The sequence below is a fragment of the Bufo gargarizans genome, chromosome 1 (assembly GCF_014858855.1).
Source record: "Bufo gargarizans isolate SCDJY-AF-19 chromosome 1, ASM1485885v1, whole genome shotgun sequence".
NCBI lineage: Eukaryota > Metazoa > Chordata > Amphibia > Anura > Bufonidae > Bufo > Bufo gargarizans.
The window spans coordinates 349,037,174-349,063,982 of NC_058080.1; the positions used below are offsets into that span (position 1 = coordinate 349,037,174).

The window sequence follows — 26,809 nt, forward strand, 5'->3', positions numbered from 1 at the left end:
ATCCTGATGTAGGGCAAATCTGGTAGATCTCCAAAAAAAATTAGAGGAGTTGGATTTAGATGATCAACAAAAAAAGCGGTTAGAAGCGTTTCTTACACAAAAAGCAAAGGTTGGAGAACTAAAAGATGATGACTTTGAACGAATATGTGAGCTTGGGGCAGGAAATGGAGGTGTGGTGACAAAAGTTCGTCATAGGCCATCTGGACTCATCATGGCACGCAAGGTAAAGACACTGTGCATTTAAGGATGTTTTTCCCATTTAAAGGAAATGTGTAATCAGAAAATGACCTATTGTTTAAATCACATTTTTTATGTTTAACATATTTTTTTTTAAGTTATATTTTAAATTTTCCATGTCTGTGTATATGTACAGTTGCAAGAAAAAGTATGTGAACCCTTTGGAATGATATGGATTTCTGCACAAATTGGTCATAAAATGTCATCTGATCTTCATCTAAGTCACAACAATAGATAGACAGTCTGCTTAAACGAATAACACACACAGAATTAAATGTTACCATGTTTTTATTGAACACACCATGTAAACATTCAGAGTGCAGGTGGAAAAAGTATGTGAACCCCTAGACTAATGACATCTCCAAGAGCTAATTGGAGTGAGGTGTCAGCCAACTAGTCCAATCAATAAGATGAGATTGGAGGTGTTGGTTACAGCTGTCCTGCCCTATAAAAAACACACACCAGTTCTGGGTTTGCTTTTCACAAGAAGCATTCCCTGATGTGAATGATGCCTTGCACAAAAGAGCTCTCAGAAGACCTATGATTAAGAATTGTTGATTTGCATGAAGCTGGAAAGGGTTATAAAAGTATCTCCAAAAGCCTTGCTGTTCATCAGTCCACGGTAAGACAAATTGTCTATAAATGGAGAACGTTCAGCACTGCTGCTACTCTCTCTGAGTGGCCGTCCTGTAAAGATGACTGCAAGAGCACAGCACAGACTGCTCAATGAGGTGAAGAAGAATCCCAGAGTGTCAGCTAAAGACTTACAAAAGTCTCTGGCATATGCTAACATCCCTGTTAGCGAATCTACGATACGTAAAACACTAAACAAGAATGGATTTCATGGGAGGATACCACAGAGGAAGCCACTGCTGTCCAAAAAAAAACATTTCTGCATGTTTACAGTTTGCACAGTAGCACCTGGATGTTCCACAGCAGTACTGGCAAAATATTGTGTGGACAGATGAAACCAAAGTTGAGTTGTTTGGAAGAAACACGCAACACTATGTGTGGAGAAAGAGGCACAGCACACAAACATCAGAACCTCATCCCAACTGTGAAGTATAGTGGTGGGGGCATCATGGTTTGGGGCTGCTTTGCTGCGTCAGGGCCTGGACAGATTGCTATCATCGAAGGAAAAATTAATTCCCAAGTTTATCGAGACATTTTGCAGGAGAACTTGGGGCCATCTGTCTACTAGCTGAAGCTCAACAGAAGATCGGTGTTGCAACAGGACAACGACCCAAAGCATAGAAGTAAATAAACAGAATGGCTTAAACAGAAGAAAATATGCCTTCCGGAGTGGCCCACTGACCTCAACCCGATTGAGTCCTGACCTCAACCCGATTGAGATGCTGTGGCATGACCTCAAAGTGATTTCATACCACACATCCCAAGAATATTGCTGAACTGAAACAGTTCTGTAAAGAGGAATGGTCAAGAATTACTCCTGATTGTTGTGCCGTCTGATCTGCAACTACAGGAAACGTTTGGTTGAAGTTATTGCTGCCAAAGGAGGTTCAACCAGTTATTAAATCCAAGGGTTCACATACTTTTTCCACCTGCACTGTGAATGTTTACATGGTGTGCAATAAAAACATGGTAACATTTAATTCTTTGTGTTATTAGTTTAGGCAGACTGTGATTGTCTATTGTCCATTTTATAGACAATTTGTCTTACCGTGGACTGATGAACAGCAAGGCTTTTGGAGATACTTTTATAACCCTTTCCAGCTTCATGCAAATCAACAATTCTTAATCATAGGTCTTCTGAGAGCTCTTTTGTGCAAGGCATCATTCACATCAGGGAATGCTTCTTGTGAAAAGCAAACCCAGAACTGGTGTGTGTTTTTTATAGGGCAGGACAGCTGTAACCAACACCTCCAATCTCATCTTATTGATTGGACTAGTTGGCTGACACCTCACTCCAATTAGCTCTTGGAGATGTCATTAGTCTAGAGGTTCACATACTTTTTCCACCTGCACTCTGAATGTTTACATGGTGTGTTCAATAAAAACATGGTAACATTTAATTCTGTGTGTGTTATTCGTTTAAGCAGACTGTCTATCTATTGTTGTGACTTAGATGAAGATCAGATGACATTTTATGACCAATTTGTGCAGAAATCCATATCATTCCAAAGGGTTCACATACTTTTTCTTGCAACTGTGTGTGTGTGTGTGTATATATGTGTGTGTGTATGTATATGTATGTATGTATGTGTATATATATATATATATATATATATATATATATATATATATATATATATATATATATATATATATATATTTATTATTTTGCAGTGGCCACTAAGCCTAAAAATCACTTTACTGCAGTTCCCTGCTTATCAATACACAGACGTGATGTAATTACAGGTAGGATTAGAATGACAGATAAGACAGGATCCACCATTCTCAATAGGCGATTGTCACAGCTGATCTATTCTTTCATTGTACAATGACTTCTGCACAGGTCACAGAACATGCCTAGAAAACCCCCGAAATGCCCAGGCCCCTCGCACAGTTTATACTTGCCTCGCTCCCCGACACCCGCACCTCTTCTGATGCCTGCACGGCCACAGCTACATCTCCCTGTTGCGCGGATCAAAACATTCGGCGATGTTGGGTTTAGCCAGTAGCGTTGCCGAGATGCTAGGGAGGTTCGTTCCCATCGCAGCCTGCTATTGGCTACTCCCTGCCTGTAGCAGTACTACATCATGTCTTGGTGTAGAAGCACATCTAACATTGTTCCTCCACTGCCTGCACCCTCATCATGTTGATTGACAGGGCCAGGCAGTGTGCACACCATCCTGCCTGGCCCTGTCAGTCAGCATGATGAGGGAGAACAGGGGCAACACCCCCATTGCTCTTAGAGGTTAATTTGCATACAATAAAAGTTTTTTCTTCACAAAAACAGAACCACAGAGACTATTAGCTTCAGCTGACATTAGTACATGTCTAAAGTCAGCCAGTTTAATAACCAATAAACCTTCAAATGTACTTTATTAACCCTTTCAGCCTCAGATTTTTATGTTTGTTTTTCACTTCCTGTCTTTCCAGGGACATAACTTTTTTTTTATTTTGACATTTACATAGCCATATGAGGGCTTGTTTTTTGCAGGGCAAGTTGCACATTCTAATTCAATCATTTAATCTTGCATACAGTGCAGGAGGAGCTGGGAAAAAAATCTGCGAACTGGACTCCTGTCCATCGCTGTGTACTGTATAGATTCCGCTGTGGCGGGACTGAGCGCTGTACGGACCGGAGCATTGCTGCTCCTGCCTGTGCCAGCACTGCTCATCTTGCTCGGTCCACTCTAATTGCATGCAGAGTGGGGTGAGTGCAGGGCACATTGCTGCTCTTCCTGTGCCTGCTCCACTAAAGCTGCAAATGCTATTGATTTTTACCAGGGAGCCAACCAGACACTTCTATGCTAGGCTTGAGAAGAGCAGCGCTGGTAAAACTATGTACGCTCTGGCCTGTACAGCACTCAGTGCAGAAGTACAGGTTGCAAAGTACAGTATGTGCCTGAACTTCAGGGCAGCATAAATTTGCTGACCTGACTGAGGGCAGCATAAATTAGTGACAGAAATGCTGATTTCAGTGGTGTGTTACTCATGAGCTAAAAGTAAGTGGTTGCTGAGAACCAGCATCATAATCATTACAGCCCAGGCCTTGAAAAGAGTCAAATCTACCTGAGAAGAGTCATGGTTATTCATAATCTCCTGCACTCTCACCCATCCGATGATGATTGGCAGTTGTCTCCCAGACAGAACGAGAGAAAACTAGGTAGAAGACTGTCTATCATCAGCAGGTGCACAGGAAGAGCAGGAATTCATGAATAACCATGACTCTTCTCAGGTGGCCATGACTTTTTTCCAGGACCAGTCTGCAATGATTGTGATTAGTGATGAGCGAACTTCTGTTTTAAGTTCGGCGTCTAAAGTTCGGCTTCCGGTTAGCGGAGAATCCCGATATGGTTCCCGATATGGATTCCGAATTCTGTTGTGGTCCGTGGTAGCGGAATCAATAATGGCCGATTATTGATTCCGCTACCACGGACCACAACGGAAGTCGGGAACCATATCGGGATTCTCCGCTAACCGGAAGCCGAACTTTAGACGCCGAACTTAAAACAGAAGTTCGCTCATCACTAATTGTGATGTTGGTTCTCGGCAACTACTTACTTTTAACTTTCAAATGACAGACCGCTGTAATAAACTCGCCTATCTCTACTTTAGACCCCTTTCCCACGGGTGAGAATTCTGTGCGGGTGCAATGCGTGAGGTGAACGCATTGCACCCGCACTGAATCCGGACCTATTCACTTCAGTTGGGCTGTCTAGATGAGCAGTGATTTTTCACGCATCACTTGTGCGTTGCGTGAAAATCGCAGCATGGTCTATATTCTGCATTTTTCACACAAAGCAATACCCATAGAAATGAATGGGGATGTGTGAAAATCGCAAGCATCCGCAAGCCAGTGCGGATGCAAAGTGATTTTCACGCATGGTTGCTAAGGAGACGAGGGAGTTATCCGGCACCCCATTTACTTTATTTTCTGAAAAAATAATGGCATTCTTAATACAGATACAGAATGCTAAGTAAAAGGTCCATTGTGAGGTTAAAAAAATTGAAATAAGGACTATCGGTGACGTGGTGAGCGCGAAGATGTCAGACGGCCCTTTTCTAGCCAGGTCCTGCAAGAAGAAGAAAGACGACGAGCCTGGCTGCGCGATCAAGTGGATGAGACGAGTTACTTAATTTTTTAATTTTTAATTTTTTTTTACCCTACAATGGACCTTTCAGAATTAGAGATATTATTTTCCATTATAACCATGTTATAATAGAAAATAATAAAATATACAGAACACCAATCCCAACCCTGAACTTCAGTGAAGTCTGGGTTCGGGTCTGGGTACCAGTTTTTTTTTTTTTTTTTTTCTCTTGCGCATGCAAAACGCACGATAAAAGCCAAACATCGGAACGCAATCGCAGTCAAAACTGGCTGCAATTGCGTACCTACTCCCTGATCGCAGATGCAATACATCCGGACGCGCTCGTCTGCAAGGGGCCTTATTCTGCTGTTAGTATGGGCAGCATAAAGTTGATGACGGGTTCCCTTTAAGAGCAGATTTTAATAAAGTGTATGTGAAGGTTTAGGAAGGTAATTGACTGGTTGGAGCTAGGCCTGGGTATGCTGCTCAGAATCTGCTTTGTTCATTACAGTTAGGCCCCTTTCACACAAGCAAGTTTTCCACGCATGTGCAATTCGTGACGTGAACGCATAGCACCCGCACTGAATCCTGACCCATTCATTTCAATGGGTCTCTGTACATGAGCTTTTTTTTTTTTTTTCACGCATCACTTCTTCGTTGCGTGAAAAACGCAGCATGTTCTATATTCTACGTTTTTCACGCAGCCCTGGCCCCATAGAAGTGAATGGGGCTTCAGTGAAAAACGCATTGCATCTGCAAGCAAGTGCAGATACAATGCGTTTTTCACTGATGGTTGCTAAGAGATGTTGTTTGTAAACCTTCAGGTTTTTTATCTCGCGCGTGAAAAACGCATCAAAATGCATTGCACCCACGCAGAAACAACTGAACGCAATCGCAGACAAAACTGACTAAACTTGCTTGCAAAATGGTGCGAGTTTCACTGAACGCATCCGGACCTAATCCGTCACGCTCATGTGAAAGGGGCCTTAGAACTAGGGTTGTTACGATACCAAAATTTTGATTCTGTTTCAATACCATAAAAAAGTATTGCGATACTCTATGCCATACGGAAAAAATAAAACGCCAAAAAAGCCGCATACATTCCCCATTTTATGGAGCGTCTGGCCCATAATCTCTCTATCTGTGTGTGTGTGTGTGTGTATGTATGTATATATTTTTTATATTTTAATAGTTCGCACAGTTTTTTGGGCGTGGCGATATGTAATATTTTTATTCATTTATTTTTAAATTTTATATGTAAAATTAGGAAAGGGGGTGATTTAAACTTAATATTTTGATGTTTGTTTTTTATTTTATTCTTTTACTTTTTATTTAATAACTATTAGCCCCCTTAGGGGCTAGAACCTGGGATCTTTTCATCCCTTGTCCTATTTACCCTAATAGAGCTCTATTAGGGTAAATAGGACTTCACACACTCCCTGCTGCCCTGTGCATAGTACAAACAGCAGCAGGGAGATTACCACGGCAGCCAGGGCTTCAGTAGTGTCCTGGCTGCCATGGTAACTGATCAGAGCCCCAGGATTACACTGCTGGGGCTCCGATCAGAAGCTGCCACTGCACCACCAATGAGGAGGAGAGGGGACCCTGTGACCACTGCCACTAATGTTTTTAGTACTGGGGGAAGGGGTGCTGCGATCCGTGGTTAACTAGGGTTGTAGCGGGTATTGAATTATCAATACTTTTGTCCTGGTATCGGTTCGAGACCGGGATTTGCCATTCACTGATAGTAGGCTGCGCAGCCATGTTCCCTCAGCAGCACAGGGGAGAAAGTACTTTTTTTTTTTTTTTTTTTTTTTCTCTCGCTGATACCCGCTACAACCTTAGTTAGAACTGGTTTATGGCGCTCCCCATTTGGAGACACACATTCAAGTCAGTCGTTGACACGTTTAAAAAAATATCTTTTTTTCATGCATGTTCCAGTAAAGTGTTATACCTTCTTCGTTTCCAACAGCTGATTCACCTAGAAATCAAACCTGCAATCCGAAATCAGATCATTAGAGAGCTACAAGTCCTGCATGAGTGTAACTCTCCGTATATTGTTGGCTTCTATGGTGCTTTTTACAGTGATGGAGAGATCAGCATCTGCATGGAGCACATGGTAAAAGAAGTTGCATGTCAAAAGTGATGCACCTTAATGATCTTTGTGCCTTGAACATTTTTAGCTGCTATTAAACGAAACCTGTCACCAGGATTTTTTTTCATAGAGCTGGGGACATGGGCTGCTAGATGGCCACTAGCACATCTGCAGTACCCAGGTCCCCATAGCTCTCTGTGCCTTTATTGTGCTAAAAAAAGTTTCGATCGATATGCAAATTAACCTGATATGTGTCCTGTATCCGGAGAGGAGTCCAGCGGAAAGGAGCCCAGCACCGCCCCGCGTCCTCTGAATCTCCTCCTTGCTGGCTGACGTCACAGAGCTGGAGCGCCGAAATCTCACGATGCGCGAGTTAGCGCATGCGCAGCGTCGGCATCATGTTCATTCCCTGTGCTGGCATCAGCACAGGGAACAAACTACGCATGCGCTAGCTTGCGCATCGCGAGATTTCGGCGCTCCAGCTCTGACATCAGCCAGCAAGGAGGAGATTCAGAGGACGTGGAGCGTGCTGGGCTCCTTTCCGCTGGACTCCTCTCCGGATACAGGACACATATCGGGTCATTTGCATATCGATCAGAACTGTTTTTAGCACAATAAAAGCACAGAGAGCTATGGGACCTGGGTACTGCAGATGTGCTGGTGGCCATCTAGCAGCCCATGTCCCCAGCTCTATGCAAAAAATCCTGGTGACAGGTTCCCTTTAACTAAATGACACTATTGTTTTGGTCAGGGCAGCATAGTTTAGTAACAGACCCGCATTAAATTTACCTCTACATTTTTTTGCTATAATTGTATAACATGAATAATGTCCCTTTTAAAAGGGTTATTCCCATCTTAAACATTGGGGTTATATGGCTAGGATATGTTCCCAATGTCTGATAGGTGTGGGTCCCACCTCTGGTACCTGCACCTATGCTTCGAATAGAGCCTGCAAAGTCCCGGAGAGCGCACCGCTCATGCACTGCCACCCTCTATTCATTCCTATGAGAGCGCTGAAAATAGCAGGCTATTTCGGTCAGCCCCATATAAGTGAATGGAGCGGTGGTCACTCCCATTCATTTCAGTGGGACTTATGAAACTAGCGTGCCGCTCTTCTATTTTCAGAGCTCCCATAGGAATGAACTGAGGGCGGCCGTGCATGCGTGGTGTGCCCTCCGGGACTTTGCAGGTTCAGTTCTAAGTATATGTGTGGGTGCTAGAGGTGGGACCTGCACCTGTCAGACATTGAGGGCATATCCTAGCGATATGCCCCCAGTGTCTGAGATGGGGGGGGGGGGGGGAACATTTTAAGGGAACCTGTCATCAACTTTATGCTGACCTCACTAAGGGCAGCATAAAATAGTGACAGAAATGCTGATTTCAGCGGTGTGTCGCTCATGAGCTAAAAGTCAGTGGTTGCAGAGAACCAGCATTATAATCGTTGCAGAACATCCCTTGAAAAGAGTCAAATCTACTTGAGAAGTCATGGTTATTCAGAATCTCTTGCTCTCCCCACCCATCTGGGAGAGGGAGAAAACTAGGTAGAAGACTGTCTATCATCAGCAGGTGGGCAGGGAGAGCAGGAATTCATGAACAACCATGCGTCTTCTCAGGTGGCCATGACTCTTTTTAAGGCCTAGTCTGCAAAGGTTGTGATGTTGGTTCTTAGCAACCACTTACTTTTAGCTTATAAAAGAGATCACTGAAATCATCTCGCCTGTCATCAACTTTATGCTGCCCATACTAACAGCAGTATAAAGTTGATGACAGGTTCCCTTTTAAGAAATGTGGTAATGCTGCAAATCACTTGGCCTCCGTTATGAAAGTTTTTGCAGACTTTTGTTATGTCCACATGGGACTGATATGCTATGGATTTACTTCAGCAAAAAATCAGCAAATTGTGAAATCTACCCCGAAAACCCACGCCATAAATTAAGATGTTATGTATTTAAAATCTGTACCACTGGTCAGCTTATGCAGATTCATCTGTGGAGTCTCCGGTTTTGGTCAGAACTCTTACCTACTTTGCTAATACTGTAAAATGCTGTGGATTTTCCATATGCGATTACGCAGCAGATTTACATGACATGCATATACATCTTGTGTGGACATACCCAATTAAGTGGAGGACTTGCTCTTGCGACAATGCAGATAATTTTCCTATCCGCACTGTATCATCTGCTGACTTGGTTCTGGTATGGTATAAATAAAACTTGAATGCGTCCTAGGTAACTTGATGCACATATCTTCTATTTTAATCATGCAGACCATATAACTGTGAAACATACTGTGCCTCTTGTGCATGTGCGAACATAAACTGTAGGGACCTTTTTAGCACAACCGGATTCCAGTGATTTTATTTATTTTTCTAGCATTGTTAGAAAATGATAAAATAGGAAGGACTTCACCAGTCTTGGTTTGTACTAGCTTCCATGAAAATAGCTTGTTTGTCTGCTGTAACACTAAAGTGTGTGCCAACAGGATGGAGGATCTCTGGACCAAGTTCTTAAAGAAGCCCACCGTATACCAGAAGAAATTCTAGGAAAAGTCAGCATTGCAGTTCTTCGGGGGCTGGCTTACCTGAGAGAAAAACACCAGATCATGCACAGAGGTAATGAGATGCTTAAAAAAGCACTCCACGGTTTTCTTTGCCTATATAGCGCAGATGCTTTGTCACTGCCTGGCTCTGTCTTATCAAAGCAGCCAGGGAGGGGCTTTCCACAGAAAGAAGTAGAGCTTGGGTGCAACAAAAGCAGCAGTTAAGCCCTCATTGCCTATTTTGCATATTATGAAAAATTTACTCAGGAATGGAGCCTTGGATCAGCAAAAGAAACAATGTTTTAATCAGGTGAACCACAGCTATGTGTCTATGCTAACAGTTTGATAGGGAGGTCGCTGGTGACAAGTTCCCTTTTAATAAGTTGAATACAGTTTTCTTTGTGTTTTAGATGTGAAGCCCTCTAACATACTAGTGAATTCTCGAGGAGAGATAAAACTGTGTGACTTTGGTGTTAGTGGGCAACTCATTGACTCCATGGCCAACTCCTTTGTGGGAACCAGGTCCTATATGTCTGTAAGTATGTCTTTCTTTCAAAATTAGACCTTGTTTGTGCAGACAGAACTCTGTTTGCATTATAGGCCATTAGAATTTCTGTAATGGAGTCAGCATATTCGTATATATTGCTTTTTTCCCCCTAATCAGCCAGAACGCTTGCAGGGCACTCATTATTCTGTACAGTCAGATATCTGGAGTATGGGTCTGTCACTGGTAGAACTTTCAATAGGAAGATACCCTATACCACCACCAGATGGTAAAGAGCTGGAAGCCATATTTGGACGCCCTGTAGTGGATGGAGCTGATGGAGAATCTCAGAGCATTTCCCCTCGTCCAAGGCCTCCTGGCAGACCCATTAGTGGTAGGTTGGCTTATGCAAGCCGCAATTCTCGGTCTCGTGTACTCTTACTATTATCTTTAAAAAAAAAAAAAAAAAGTAATTTCTCTAACGTGGCCCTTTATCTCCCTTTTTATAGGTCCTTGTATGGACAGCCGACCAGCTATGGCTATATTTGAACTATTGGACTATATTGTAAATGAGGCAAGTGTCCTTGGCATGTATATGCATAATGTAAATGCTCATCCCTATAGAAAAATATTGTAGCACATGCTTAGCTATTTTATCTGATATTTTGATTGAATATACCATGGAGATACCAAATGTAGCCTCTAACACAGTAATTTAAGGACAATGCAAATTTTCTGTTTTGTGTTTTTATTTTCTCATCCCTCCTTTCCAATAACCATAACTTTACTTTTCTGTTCACATTTGTTTTTTATTTTTTTTTCCATTATGGTATGCACTGTGAAGTGATACATATTTTAAGTTAGACATTTTCGGATGCAGTGTTACCAGTTACGGTAATTTGTTTAATTATTATATGTAGAGTTGCACTGGGGATCAAAGTTTCAATACCCAGTCAATACTTTTAGACCTGGATCAATATGATACCGGGTCTTACTATTCAACTATACTAGGCTGTGCTGCCTGGTTTCTGTTGGAGAACATGGCACGTGCTGCTCTCAGCGCATGCCATGTTCTCCTGAGCAGCACAGTGGAGGAGGGAGTCCCTCCCCCCCCCCCCCCCCCGTGCCACCAATGGGAGTTTAGTACTGCGGAGGGGGGGGGTTGGGGGGGCTGTGGCCACAGCGCCACCAATTAATATAATTAACACATTAGTAGTTTAAGTGTAGGCAGCGGGTGCCGGCGGCGATGTCACATACCCGGTGGCCTCACTCTGACGGGGTGCTGCGATCCCTGGAGGGGTTAATTGCCGGGGATCGCAGTGTCATGTTATAAGAGGGCGGGTGCCGGTCATGTGATACCGCCGCCGGCTCCCGCTGCCTACACTTAAATTAATGTGTTAATTATAATCATTAGTGGCGCAGTGGCCACAGATGCCCCCCCCCATTGTTATATTCATTGGTGGAAGTGGCCACAGGGTCCCCTCTTCTAAACTGGTGGTGCAGTGGTAGTTCTGATCGGAGCCCCAGCAGTGTAATCGCGGGGCTCTGATCCCTCTACTGAAGCCCTGGCTGCCATGGTTAGTTCCCTGCTGCCATGTGCGCAAAGCCCAGGCAGCAGGGACAGTGTAAGATCATATTCACCCTAATAGAGCTCTATTAGGGCCGCTTCACACGAGCGGATGCCTTGCGTGGCATCCGCTCCGTGACAGAGTGCCAAGACCCGCTGCAGACTGCAGAGGCACGGGGCAGTAACATGACTGTTAATGCTCCGTGCCTCTCTGTGATCTCTTTACTACGAAATCACAGTTGTCACTGTGATTTCGTAGTAAAGAGATCACAGAGAGGCACGGAGCATTAACAGTCATGTTACTGCCCCGTGCCTCTGCAGTCTGCAGCGGGTCTTGGCACTCTGTCACGGAGCGGATGCCACGCAAGGCATCCGCTCGTGTGAAGCGGCCCTTAGGGTGAATAGGACAAGGGATTAGGTTCCCAGGTTCTAGCCTCTAAGGGGCCTAATAGTTAGTAAGTAAAAAGTAAAAAAAATGAACACCAAAATACTAAAAGTTTCAATTGCCCCCTTTCCCAATTTTACATATAAAAAATTAAATGTATTGTATATCACCACGCCCAAAAAAGTGTGAACTATTAAAATATTAAATATCTCTTATGTGGTGAACAGTTTTTTTTGGTGTTAATTTTTTTCACGTGGTATTGAGTATCAACTTTTTTTTATGGTATCAAAATAGAATCAAAATGTTAGTATTGTGACAACCCTAAATATATGTTAACTTCACAAAAGGGGAGGGGACTGATTTGAATAAAAATAAAAAAAAAATATTATATTGTGCTTTTATAAAATAGATAGATCTCTATATCTATCCCTTGTTGCTTATAACATAGTCTTCAATTGTATACTTTTGCAATCTTTGGAAGTTTTACTGCCTGCCTGTGACCGAGCTTTTATAGGCAGTTTGCTATTTCTCAGGGCTTAAACCGACACTGTGCTTTTAAATCACTTTGCAAAAATTAATAGTGTAAGGGAATAGAAACAATTTTTATTCTATTAGTGAAAAATTGCTCTTTTTCTCCTCAACGAAATTGGTGTTAGATGCAGAATACAAGTCAGACAGTGTTGGGGGGGAATTTATACGACGAAGGGCCCTTTCACACCTGCGTTATAGTCTTCCGGCATAGAGTTCCGTCGTCGGGGCTCTATGCCGGAAGAATACTGATCAGGATTATCCTAATGCATTCTGAATGGACAGTCCGTCCTTCAGGATGCATCAGGATGTCTTCCATTCCGGAACGGAACGTTTTTTGGCCGCAGCAAATAGCGCAGCATGCTGCGCTTTTTGCTCCGGCCAAAAATCCGGAACACTTGCCGCAAGGCCGGATCCGGAATTAATGCCCATTGAAAGGCATTGATCCGGATCCGGCCTTAAGCTAAACGTCGTTTCGGCGCATTGCCGGATGCGACGTTTAGCTTTTTCTCAATGGTTACCATGGCTGCCGGGACGCTAAAGTCCTTGCAGCCATGGTAAACTGTAGTGGGGAGCGGGGAGCAGCATACTTACCGTCCGTGCGGCTCCCGGGGCGCTCCAGAGTGACGTCAGGGCGCCCCAGGCGCATGGATGACGTGATCGCATGGATCACATGATCCATGCGCATGGGGCGCTCTGACGTCATTCTGGAGCGCCCCGGGAGCCGCACGGACTGTAAGTATGCTGCTCCCCGCTCCCCACTACTACTATGGCAACCAGGACTTTAATAGCGTCCTGGGTGCCATAGTAACACTGAAAGCATTTTGAAGACGGATCCGTCTTCAAATGCTTTCAGTACACTTGCGTTTTTCCGGATCCGGCGTGTAATTCCGGCAAGTGGAGTACACGCCGGATCCGGACAACGCAAGTGTGAAAGAGGCCTAAGTGTTTTGGGGTCTGCAAACAGCGGATACTGTCCACGTGCATGCAGTGTGGTCCCATTGACTACAATGGTTCCGTGGTCCACATGTTGCGGCGAACTATAGGACATGACCTATCTTTTGTGTTGCGGCCACAGATAGCAGATAGCAATTTTTTTGTTTTTTCGTTTCCTACTATTCCTGTTCTCCCACTGTCAATGCTCAAAGCTACGCTAAAATGCATTGTTGGTACTGCTGTGTATGCTCTCCATTATTTTAGCACAACGCAGCAGTCTATAGAAAGTATTTCAGCACATCTTTGAGTGCTGACAGTGGGGGAACAGGGGGCAATAGTAACATAAAAAATAGTGACCTAGACTCATATATATATATATATATATATATATATAAATGTATGCCTAAATTACTTGTGTGTTTATCTTGTTTGTCTTTTTCATATGTAGCCCCCTCCTAAGCTCCCTTCTGGAGTGTTTACAGCAGATTTTCAAGACTTTGTACATAAATGGTAAGTAAAGTACACAATATGTTTTTAAGAGACTCCTGTGGATGGAACACTGAAAAACATTACTTCCAAACATTGCATAGACCATGGATCAGCAACCTCCAGTGCACTAGCTGTTTTCAAATTATGACTCCCAGAACCCTCCTTTCATTTTCATGAAGAACAAAGTGTGCATGCTGGGAGTTGTAGTTTCACAGCAGCTGGCGTGCTGAAGGTTGCTGATTCCTGGCATAGACATTTAAAGGGGTATTTCCATCACAGACAATGGGGGCATATCGCTAGGATATGCCCCCATTGTCTGATAGGTGCAGGTTCCTCACCTACAATGAAAACGGAGCAGGGAAATGAACGGAGGGTGCACTGCACATGCACAACCGCCCTCTATTCTTTTCTTTGGGGCCACCTAAAATAGCAGAGCGCTGGCTCGGCTATTTCAGTCTGCCCCATAGAATTGAATGGGAGCAGGGGCCGCGCGTGCGTGGTGCGCTCCCATTCACTTCCAGGGGAGCAGCGCTTGGTGGTGGACGGACTCCGGGAAATCCAGGGTCCTCCAGCCATAGCTCTCCCTGCTCCGTTCTTGTTGTAGGTGAGGGTCCCAGAGGTAGGACCTGCACCTATCGGACAATGGGGGCATATCCTAGCGATATGCCCCCATTGTCTGTGATAGGAATACCCCTTTAATGATGCAATACATCACACAAAACTTAAATTCTCAACAATCATTTCTATTGTCACTTGTGTTAAGCTAATCGAACTGGAATTCGATCCGAAGTTTAGGAAAAATTTGATTCACCACTAATCCAAATTTCCTCACGCTTCGCGGTAACTAAAGATGAGCGAAGCGAGCTTCAGATGCTACATTCGAAGCTGCTTCGCAAAAAAAATTGTTATTCTATACGAAGATTCAGCTCGGTACAGTATTAGAATGTATGGGATCTGATGAGCCGAAGTAAGTTATTCACGAAGTCGCACGAGATTTTGTTGAATAACTTCAGTCATTGATTATTACAGTGAAAAACTACTCCAAAACATGGAACCGAACTCTGTTTCGGTTCCGAGTGGTACCTTGGAACTGAAGCTGAGTTCGGTTCCAAAGTTTTTCACTGTAATAATTAACAAAGTTATTCAATGAAGTCTCATGCGACTTTGTGAATTTCTTACTTTGGTTCACTAGAGCTCTTGCATTCTAATACTGTACTGAGTCGAATCTCTGTACAGTATTATGATGAATTTTTTTGCGAAGCGACTTCGCTTATGTCTAACGAAATAGTGTTTTGTTTTGTTTTTCTAAAATGGCGGCTACACTTGTTACAAAGTAAAAATAAGAAGTCTGGGAAAGCAAGATCACACATAATGCCATGCAGCCAGCCAATCCGCAGATAGCCATCCCCTGTGATGTCACAGCCTTATAAAAGCCCTATTCTCCGCAGTCTCTGCTATTTCACTGGGAGCTTAGGGAGAGCCATGACAAGCACTCATACGCTAGGGACAGTGTGGCTACAAAAATAATATTGGAGAAAGCTTGTTCACCTACTGCACCATTCATACTTAATCTGTTCGGATATACATAGTCACACTTGCTGTGCGTCAGACTTGGTCTCAGCAGGCGGTCTAATATGTTGCCATGATTATCTTGTTCACCTGCTGCAGCATTCATACTTAATTGTATGTAGAAAAACGGGCAGCACTCCATGAAGTAAAATGAAAAAGAATTTAATAAAAAAAAAAAAAAATTGGGCTCAGGTCCGGTGACTGTGGAGGCCAGGTCATCTGGCACAGCACCCCATCACTCTCCTTCATGGTCAAATAGCCCTTACACAGCCTGGACGTGTGTCTGGGGTCATTGTCCTCTTGAAAAATAAATGATGGTCCAGCTAAACGCAAACCGGATGGAATAGCATGCCGCTGCAAGATGCTGTGGTAGCCATGCTGGCTCAGTATGCCTTCAATTTTGAATAAATCCCCAACAGTGTCACCAGCAAAGCACCCCCACACCATCATACCTCCTCCTCCATGCTTCACGGTGGGAACCAGGCATGTAGAGTCCATCCGTTCGCCTTTTCTGCGTCGCACAAAGACACAGTGGTTGGAACCAAAGATCTCAAATTTGGACTCATCAGACCAAAGCACAGATTTCCACTGGTCTAATGTCCATTCCTTGTGGTGTTTAGCCCAAACAAGTCTCTTCTGCTTGTTGCCTGTCCTTAGCAGTGGTTTCCTAACAGATATTCTACCATGAAGGCCTGATTCACACAGTCTCCTCTTAACAGTTGTTCTAGAGATGTGTCTGCTGCTAGAGCTCTGTGTGGCATTGACCTGGTCTCTAATCTGAGCTGCTGTTAACCTGCGATTTCTGAGGCTGGTGACTCAGATGAACTTATCCTCCACAGCAGAGGTGACTCTTGGTCTTCCTTTCCTGGGGTGGTCCGCATGTGAGCCAGTTTCTTTGTAGCGCTTGATGGTTTTTGTGACTGCACTTGGGGACACTTTAAAAGTTTTCCCAATTTTTCAGACTGACTGACCGACCCTCATTTCTTAAAGTAATGATGGCCAGTTTATTCAGTAGGACTATCAGCTTTGTATCCACCTGACTTCTCCACAACGCAACTGATGGTCCCAATCCCATTTATAAGGCAAGAAATCCCACTTATTAAACCTGACAGGGCACACCTGTGAAGTGAAAACCATTTCAGGTGACTACCTCTTGAAGCTCATCAAGAGAATGCCAAGAGTGTGCAAAGCAGTAATCAAAGCAAAAGGTGGCTACTTTGAAGAACCTAGAATATGACATATTTTCAGTTGTTTCACAGTTTTTTGTTATGTATATAATTCCACATGTGTTAATTCATAGTTTTGATGCCTTCAGTGTGAATCTACAATTTTCATAGTCATGAAAATAAAGAAAACTCTTTGAATGAGAAGGTGTGTCCAAACTTTTGGTCTGTACTGTGTGTATGTATGTGTATATATATATATATATATATATATATATATATATATATATATATATATATATATATATATATAATCTTATACTGTCCGTTTTTCTACATACAATTAAGTATGAATGCTGCAGCAGGTGAACAAGATAATCATGGCAACATATTAGACCGCCTGCTGAGACCAAGTCTGACGCACAGCAAGTGTGACTATGTATATCAGAACAGATTAAGTATGAATGGTGCAGTAGGTGAACAAGCTTTCTCCAATATTCTTTTTGTAGCCACACTGTCCCTAGCGCATGAGTGCTTGTCATGGCTCTCCCTATGCTCCCAGTGAAATAGCAGAGACTGCGGAGAATAAGGCTTTTATAAGGCTGTGGCATCACAGGGGATGGCTATCTGCGGATTGGCTGGCTGCATGGCATTATGTGTGATCTTGCGTTCCCGGACTTTTTACTTTGTAACACTACTCGCAAAAAGTTAGGGATACTTGGCTCGTTTTCAAATTCCATGATGAACTTAATGTGGCCTTCTCTCAACTTGAATGCACAAGTCCAACTGTTCAATGTTTCAGAACTTTTTGCACAACTTGCTGTTCTCTAACAAGGAGCTTAACAGCAAAATTCACAACGGGTGTTTGATCCATGAATCGCCCAATAAATTTCCTGGTTCACTGGTATTTAAACAGTCCTCCTTATTATGCTGCTCAGATTTCGACATCATGAGATCAAGACGATGCCTAACAATTAATCTATACCTCGCCACTGTGAGGCTTCAAGATGGATGTTCTCAAACGGGTGTGGCCTCTGAGCTTAGAGTGTCATTAGCAGGTTGCAACAGAGGTGCAGAGAAACTGGAAGAGTCACAGAAAGGCACAGAAGTGGACGTCCTTTGGACGCATCCCACACTGATGACGGCTTCTTTGTGAACAATTCCCTTTAGAACTGGATGATGAATGCCACACAACTCCAGGCACATTTTAAGGGAGGTGAGAGGCACCCAAGTGTTATGTCAGACCATTCTAAACAATTAACATTAGTGTGGTCTGTGTGCTAGATGGCCTGCAAGGGTGCCTGACCATACCACCAAGCATAGGTGTCATTATCTTGCATGGGGCAGGGAGAATCTTCGCTGGATGAGGAACCAGTGGGCCTCAGTGCTGTTCACTGATGAAATTTGATTCGCGTAGAGCAGAAATGATTGCTGCCTGTTAACACTGTTGGAGACTTCAAGGAGAGCACTATGTATCAGCCACTCTTGTCCCCAGACGAGCCTTTGGTGCTGGTGATGTTACAGGTGGGCAGAACTGCTCTACACTTTGTGAATGGCACAATGGCAAGCCTATACTACTTGAAGAGCATCATTAATCCAGTGATTGCATGAACAACACAGGCCTAATTTAATCTTCATGGATGACAATGCACCAGCTCATCGAGGTCTCATCATTAGGGAATGGCTGCTAGATACTGGGGTACCTCAAATAGAGTGGCCTGCACTTTCTTCAGATCCAAATCCCATTGAAAACCTATGGGATTAGCTGAGTCGCCATGTAGAGTCTCGTAACGCTGTGCCTCAGTGGCCTGGGGGGCTGCCCTTGAAGAGTGGGATGCAATGCCTCGGCAGACAATATATAGACTTGTGAACAGCATGATATGTCATTGTCAAGCTGTAATTGATGCTCAAGGCCACTTGACAAGTTTTGTGTGTGTATACACACACTGCTCCCAAAAAATAAAGGCAACACTTAACCCTTTCGCTAGAGTGTTGTTTTTTTTTTTGTTGTTTTTTTTTTTTCATAATTATACTTCCATTCACATAGTTGTATGAGGGCTTATTTTTTTGTGAGACAAGGTCTAATGCCACCATTTAATATGGCATACAATGTTGTGGGACGCGGGAATAAAATTCCATATGCAGTGTAATTGGGGGGGGGAAAAAAATGCAATTCCTCCACCATTTTATGGGTTTTGTTCCCACAGCGTTCTCTTTATGGCAAAACTGACCTGTGCCCTTCATTCTCTGGGTCAGTATGACTACAACGATACTACATATGTATATGTTTTTTATGTCTAGTGTAAAAATGAGCAGAAAAAAAAAGTTATGGTGGCTCACCTTTTGCGGGACAATCTGTAGTTTTTATTGATACCATTTTGGAGCGTGTGACTCTGATCACATTTTTATTTTTTGGGGGTAAGGGAAGCAATGGAAAATGGCAAATCTGTCATTTTGACCCTTTTTTAAGTTGCGCTATTTGCCGTATTGTTTTTTTTTATATTTTAATAGTATGGGCGTTTTCCGTCGCGGTGATACCCATGATGTTTGTTTATATTGTTATTTAGGTATCTTTCAATTATACGCAAATTGAAAGATTTGTGCGATCAGGGATTTTTTTTAATGAGTTTTGTCCTGCAGATTGGTCATTTCTTATCCTGGCCTGCCATCTGGTGGCCAAAATAAGAATTGTAGCATGAACACTATAAGCCTCGTCAGTGAGACTAACAGTGTTCAGCGTAACTACCAATGCCCACATTGGCTGCACGGGGCATCAGTAGAAAGACAGGAAGCGTGAGCACTTGATCACGGCATCTAAAGGCTTTAATTACAGCGATCGGCATTATTGCCGGTCACGGTAATAGCCCACAGGTCTTTGTTGTGTGAAACAGCAGAGACCTGCTGGCCATGGCGCCTGCTTCTTGTGCGAACGGGCACCATATTTACACATTGCTCTAGCGCTGTACTTTTACGGCGCTGGTAGCGAAAAGGTTAAACAACACAATGTTACTCCAAGTTAAAGGGCTTCTGTCACTCCACTAAACTCATTATTTTATTTTTTTTTTGGTCTCCCTACAATCCTTATGCTGCGATTTCTCAATATATATAGCTATTACACTGTTTGGTTCAGTAGTACTATCAAAAAACTGACTTTTATATAATGCAAATTACCTCTCTAGCAGCAGGTAGGGCGGCTACCTGCTGCTAGCAGCCGCATCTTCCATTCATAATGATGCCCCCTCCTCATGTTGATTGACGGGGCCAGCGGACGCGCTCGTCCTCTGACTGGCCCTGTCTGCGTTTTAAATCTCGCGCCGGTCTTCAGTTGGCGCACTCAGAGGAGGACGCTCGCTCGGTCGCTCCATCCTCAGTGCGCCTGCACCGATGACGTCACATGTACACCCGGCGCAGACGCTCTGAGGATGGAGCGGCCGAGCGAGCATCCTCCTCTGAGTGCGCCTGCGCCAACTGAAGACCGGCACGAGACTTAAAACGCAGACCGGGCCAGTCAGAGGACGAGCGTGTCCGCTGGCCCTGTCAATCAACATGAGGAGGGGGCGTCATTATGAATGGAGGATGCGGCTGCTAGCAGCAGGTAGCCGCCCTACCTGCTGCTAGAGAGGTAATTTGCATAATATAAAAGTCCGTTTTTTGATAGTACTACTGAACCAAACAGTGTAATAGCTATATATATTGAGAAATCGCAGCATAAGGATTTTAGGGAGACCAAAAAAAACAAGTTTAGTGGAGTGACAGAAGCCCTTTAATCACACTTCTGAGAAATCAACCTATCCAGCTATGAAGCAACATTGACTGACTGTGAATCAATTTGCTGCTGTGCAAATTTAACAGACAACAGGTAGAACTGATAAGCCATTAGCAAGACAACCCCTATAAAGGATTGGTTCTGCAGGTGGTGACCACAGACCATTTCTCTGTTCTCATCCTTTTTGGCTGTTTTAGTAACTTTTGCATTTTGTCATTGCTCTCACCACTAAAGGTAGCATGCGGCGGTGTCTACAACCCACAGAAGTTGCTCAGGTAGTGCAACTCATCCTGGATGGCACATCAATACCACTAGATGAGTCTCAAGCACTGGATCCTAATGCTACACAAATGGAAACATAGACAAAAAAAATATTATCCATATGGAAATCTCAGAATAGGTGAGACCCCATACACCAGACCTTCAAATGAAGGCTGTAAGCAGAACTCATCTATACGTATCTGATGGAGAGTTACAACATACCATAAGACATGATGGAGGGCAGGCACAGGACTGCTGCATCTCCCACCGGCCTGCAACCCCCTCTCCAGCATTAAAGGGACACTGACAGGGCCAATAAGCATATTGAGGTATATATATGGCAGTACAGGTCTTATAATGGGTATTACAATCATCTAAGTATCCCCCCTGTCCACATTATACATACAGTAAACTTAAGTTTTATAACCTGCTCCAACGGTCTTCAATCTGCCCAAGGGGCGGCGTTTCACCTCTCTTGCGCCCAGCCAGCCTCCCCCAACTGCCGCTTTGAAGCGCCGCCCAGCTCATGAATATTCAGTTTGCTGGGCGGCTTCTGCGGTCCCCGCTCTGAAGCACTGCGCTGAACAGTGCCCTGCGCATGCGCCGGATCTTGTGAAGTCGGGGACAGTAAGCGCCGCCCAGCGAAGTGAATATTGATGAGCTGGGCGGCACTTACTGTACCGGACTTACCGTTAAAAAAAAGACATAAGTCCATCAAGTTCAACCAAGGGATAGGTGGGGATTGAATTCCCAAAAGGAAGGGAGACTCAGATTTCTACACGTTTTTATAAGCATTAATGTCATTTCCTTTCAATAATTCATCTAAACCCTTTTTAAAACTTTTATATATTTAAAGAATTTTGGGGGGATTTGTTTTGCTCTTTTGCCACCTGCTGTTTGTTTGGTATTTTTGCTAATTTTATCTCCTTTTTACAGATTCTAGTAAGGCCTTTGTAATCTTCAAATGCTACAGCTGACCCCTCAGATTTGTATTTTTCAAATGCCCTTTTTTTCTTTTATTGCCTTTTTTACAGTAGCTGTAAACCATGGGGTTTAATTTTTGCCGTTTTTATACTTGTTACCTAAAGGAATACATTTTGGTGCAATAACTCAATGTGGATTTAAACTCTCCCATTTATCCTCAGTATTATGTGACAGTAGCTGCTCCCAGTGTCTTTGCTCTGCCTGACAGTTTGCTTTTTATAGTTTAGGGGGAATGCAGTTATATTGTGGTAACTATTACCTAGTGTTTCTCGAAGAGTAACATTTCCAACAAGCTCTGCATCATTAGAAATGACCAGATCCAAAAGAGCATTGCCCCTAGTGTGATCTTCTACAAACTGGCCCATAAAGTGGTCCTGCAGCAAGTTGAGGAATTTGCTCCCCTTTGCGGTTGAGGCAGAATCATGACCCCAGTCAATGTCTGGGAAGCTTAAATCTATATGGTTATACAGTTGCGTTTCTATCTCTATAGATTACACAAAGTATTTTTTTACTGTTTATATTCCTTTGAACTTCCACCCATAAGGTTTCCACATCCTCACCCACAATTGCCTCTTTCACCCCTCTTTCAATCCAACTATGGCTCAGCCACACCAACTATATCTGTGTTCTTCTAGTACCATAACCTCCAGCTCCCCATTTTGCTAGCTAGACTTCTGGCCTGCGCCGTCCCGTTTAGTATTCGGCGCAGTGAGTGAAGGACGCTCTCCTGCTGCCGGCTTCCTCACTGCACCTCCGCTGAAGGAAGGAGCTGGGCATGCCAAAAGGATGAGTAGACCGAGCCTCTGAAGCAACGCCCTACTCGCACCTAGAGGCTCATTAGCATATTTTAAAAGTCTATTTTAAGAGACTGGCAGCAGGCAGGGAGTTATAAAGCATACTATTATGTACTGCTGATATTAGCACATCGCTAGTGTCAGTCAGCTACATAACGTTTTTTCTCATGACAGAAACCCTTTAACTCTGTAACCTTGCGTTGTCATTCTGGTGCTGCTCGTGGCACTAGTAGGGTTTCTGAAAATACTACCTTGGAGGTCCTGGACTTGAGCTCCTCTCCTAGTTCCTTTAAAATAATTTTTAAGGACCTTCCATCTCCCCCAGACTTTGTCATTGGTGCCAATGTGTACCATGACCGCTGGGTCTTCCCCAGCCCCACGCAGCAATCTGTCTATCCGGTCCGCAATATGCCGAACCAGAGCACCCTGAGGACGACACACTGTTCGTCATTCACTGTTTTGGCGACAGATGACCCTGTCTGTCCTCCTAATAAGAGTCCCCTACCACCAGCATCTGTCTAACCTTTGCTGCACTCCTTTACCCATCCTTCCTGCAGGGGGCATCCTCCTGGTTGCTCGGCGAAACCCCAGCTGTAGGCGTATTTACTAGGGCGTTCCAGCTCAGGACTAGCCTCCCTGGTACTTTTCCCTCTACCCCCTTCTTTCTACATTAACCCAACTGCTGACCTGATGGTCCTGATGTTGCCCTCCGTTTCCCACCTCCATTTCACTGACCCCAGTCATTGCCTGCACAGTAAGATCTAAGCCTCTCTCCAGGTTTGCAATGCCCCTAAGTATTTCAAGCTGCTTATTTAGATCCAATATCTGGGCTTCCAAATATGCAACATGATTGCATCTAGTGCAAATGTATTCATCCTCAAATGGTTCTTCAAGGCACGCATACATTGCACAGGACACACACTTAGTAGCATTGTCCATGGAGTACATGTTTAAATTGGGATGAACAGGTGGGCCAGTCCTTGGGTCTCTCAATGTCTAGTAGAGATCATGCCAGCGCTGACGTATGGAGTTACAACTGTGGTCAAGAACAATATATGTCGTTCATAGGTAAATGTGGTTTCGGAATAGGCACACCAGCAACATGGCCAGGTGACGGCAATTCTGCCTCTGCTGAGATTTCTGTGCCACTGTCCTCATCTTCCATCTTGTCCTCATTCTCCAATGTAGGAACAGTTCACAGTGGTCCTCCAGCATATCACCAATGCAAAGCTAGGTGTTGTCATGTGGTTCTGCATGATACAGGCGGTTTGCTCAGGCCCTTTGAGGAGGCCACTTTGTCCACCAGCAGAACCACTTCTTCAGGTCTTGGAGGGGTTGCTGACCAATCTGATTCGTGAGGGGACTGAAAATGTGGCACCTATCTCTTTAATGCCACCTGAGCCCTGAGGAGGAGGACATAAACGTCCAGGAATTCTATACACAACTAGTTGGTTTATCTGCCCAATGAACAGGAGAGGAGCAGAAGGCACTGGAGGAGGTAGGCTACACAAATGACCCTGATCGACTGTGGCAGTTTGCAGTGGAGTTGGAGGATGGAACGACCTCTGAGTCCCTTAAGCAAATTGCCAGATGCATGCTTTCTTGTATGCTTACTGAAAGCCGCATTGTCAGGATTCGGAAGAGGGATAACTACTGCCTATCCAGATTGTTAAACCCTCACTACTAGTCAAAAAGGGGGCATTTTTACACCTTCTGAGAGGGATGCAAAATTGGACTACTACAGAGACTTGCTGTGTAGTCTCTCGTCCTCACAAAGGTCTGATCAGGGGGCCACTTTGTGCTCACTCTCCATCCACTGCCATGACTGATTACTGGTTGGGGCAGGAGCAACACCAACTCCATATTCAGCAACTTCAGTCTGGAGTATATGATGAGCAGTTTTCTTCAGCCACCTACTGAAGAAACCACCCAGAAGCAGGATATGCAGCAGAACCTCAACCAGCAGGTGGTGGCATACTTGGACTGTACCCAGTCACCCATGATCCAAGATCCCTTGGACTACTGGGCATCCAAACTTGAATTGTAACATAGTAACATAGTACATAAGGCCGAAAAAAGACATTTGTCCATCCGGTTCAGCCTGTTGAATTGTGGCTGCAACTGGCTCAGTTAGCCATGGGCATGCTATCCTGCTACTACTGTCACTGGAACTGCCACTGCTGCCACCCTCCCCACTTTGGGGCCACTATTGTCACTTTTGCTGCAGTCACCCTCCCCACTCTGTCATGGGGCCACTATTTGAATCTTGGGGCACTGCACGGTTAAGTCCACAGTGATAAATTAGACCTGATGCTAGCATTGACCTGTAATACTGACACACATTCAACAAGTGATATAAACTGCGATAAATTACAACTGTCTGTAATACTGATGACACAGTACCTACAGAACAAATTAAGGGCCCTTGCATACTACCGTATGCCCTGGAGCAGCATTGATCGTGTGCAGGGGAGCACACAGCATCATAGGTTACTCTAATGGTGTGCACGTCGGGCCTATTGAGTGCATGACAATAGCACCACGGGCAGCCCGATGTGCATCACATCATTGTAATCTATGATGCTACAGCATAATTGTAATCTATGATGCTGTGTGCTCCAATGCGCACGATCAGTGCTACTCTGGGACATATGGCCTGCTCACGGAGGTCATATGGTCATGTGTAAGGGCCCTTGGTTCAGCGAATAGTCCGACTCTAATTTTTCAAAACCTCGTTAATCTCTAGTTGTCACCTTTTAAAGACTATGAACACCTTTTTGGAGGATTTTTCTTTTATTGCATTGTACTCATTTCGAGCTTAACTCATTTTTATTATTTGATCTTTATTAAAAATTGAGCCCCTTTCTCAGTACAGCCTTGATATTTTCTAGTAGCATATTTCTAGTAGCAAAATGAGTAAAATAAAATATTGCCCCCAAAGGTGTACATAGCCTTTAAGTACCAGTGGAATATATTGTTTTTACATCCCCGCATTTAGAGACCTATTACTAAGCCGCCCCCTCATCCCCCGTCGATCTAACTGTGGGGAATACTGCAATTTCATCATTGTTTGTTTTTTGCATCTTAGTTTTAACCGCTGTTAAGGCCTCATGCACATGACCGTTGCGTGTTTTGCTGTCTGAAAATTTCGAATCCGCAAAACATGGACAGCCATTGATATAACTGCCTATTCTTGTCCAGACAAGAATAGGACAGGTTATATACAGACGTGGACAAAATTGTTGGTACCCTTTGGTCAATGAAAGAAAAAGTCACAATGGTCACAGAAATAACTTTAATCTGACAAAAGTAATAATAAATTAAAATTCTATAAATGTTAACCAATGAAAGTCAGACATTGTTTTTCAACCATGCTTCAACAGAATTATGTAAAAAAATAAACTCATGAAACAGGCATGGACAAAAATGATGGTACCCCTAGAAAACACAGAACATAATGTGACCAAAGGGACATGTTAATTCAAGGTGTGTCCACTAATTAGCATCACAGGTGTCTACAACCTTGTAATCAGCCATTGGGCCTATATATATGGCTCCAGGTAATCACTGTGTTGTTTGGTGATATGGTGTGTACCACACTCGACATGGACCAGAGGAAGCAAAGGAAAGAGCTGTCTCAAGAGATCAGAAAGAAAATTATAGACAAGCATGTTAAAGGTAAAGGCTATAAGACCATCTCCAAGCAACTAGATGTTCCTGTGAGTACAGTTGCACATATTATTCATAAGTTTAAGATCCATGGGACTGTAGCCAACCTCCCTGGACGTGGCCGCAGGAGGAAAATTGATGACAAATCTAAGAGACGGATAATCCGAATGGTAACAAAAGAGCCTAGAAAGACTTCTAAAGAGATTCAAGGTGAACTTCATGCTCAAGGAACATCAGTGTCAGATCGCACCATCCGTCGTTGTTTGAGCCAAAGTGGACTACATGGGAGACGACCAAGGAGGACACCATTGTTGAAAACGAATCATAAAAAAGCAAGACTGGAATATGCCAAACTACATGTTGACAAGCCACAAAGCTTCTGGGAGAATGTCCTGTGGACAGATGAGACAAAAATCGAAGTTTTTGCCAAGGCACATCAGCTGTATGTTCACAGACGAAAAAATGAAGCATATCAAGAAAAGAACACTGTCCCTACTGTGAAACATGGAGGAGGCTCTGTTATGTTCTGGGGCTGCTTTGCTGCGTCTGGCACAGGGTGTCTTGAATCTGTGCAGGGTACAATGAAATCTCAAGACTATCAAGGAATTCTAGAGAGAAATGTA

At 43.8% G+C, this 26,809-nt stretch overlaps 1 protein-coding gene across 2 annotated transcripts in view; it reads left to right on the plus strand.

Annotated features, from left to right (window-relative positions):
• The window catches only part of MAP2K2 (mitogen-activated protein kinase kinase 2), an 83,976-nt gene that overhangs the window by 44,664 nt on the left and 12,503 nt on the right, over positions 1-26,809 (plus strand). For both annotated transcript variants that reach the window (XM_044282612.1, XM_044282604.1), the window contains exons 3-9: positions 13-223; positions 6,931-7,077; positions 9,535-9,664; positions 10,002-10,126; positions 10,256-10,469; positions 10,585-10,649; positions 13,940-14,001. In XM_044282612.1, coding sequence (XP_044138547.1) covers positions 13-223; positions 6,931-7,077; positions 9,535-9,664; positions 10,002-10,126; positions 10,256-10,469; positions 10,585-10,649; positions 13,940-14,001 — 954 coding nt within the window. The remainder of the gene's footprint in view (positions 1-12; positions 224-6,930; positions 7,078-9,534; positions 9,665-10,001; positions 10,127-10,255; positions 10,470-10,584; positions 10,650-13,939; positions 14,002-26,809) is intronic.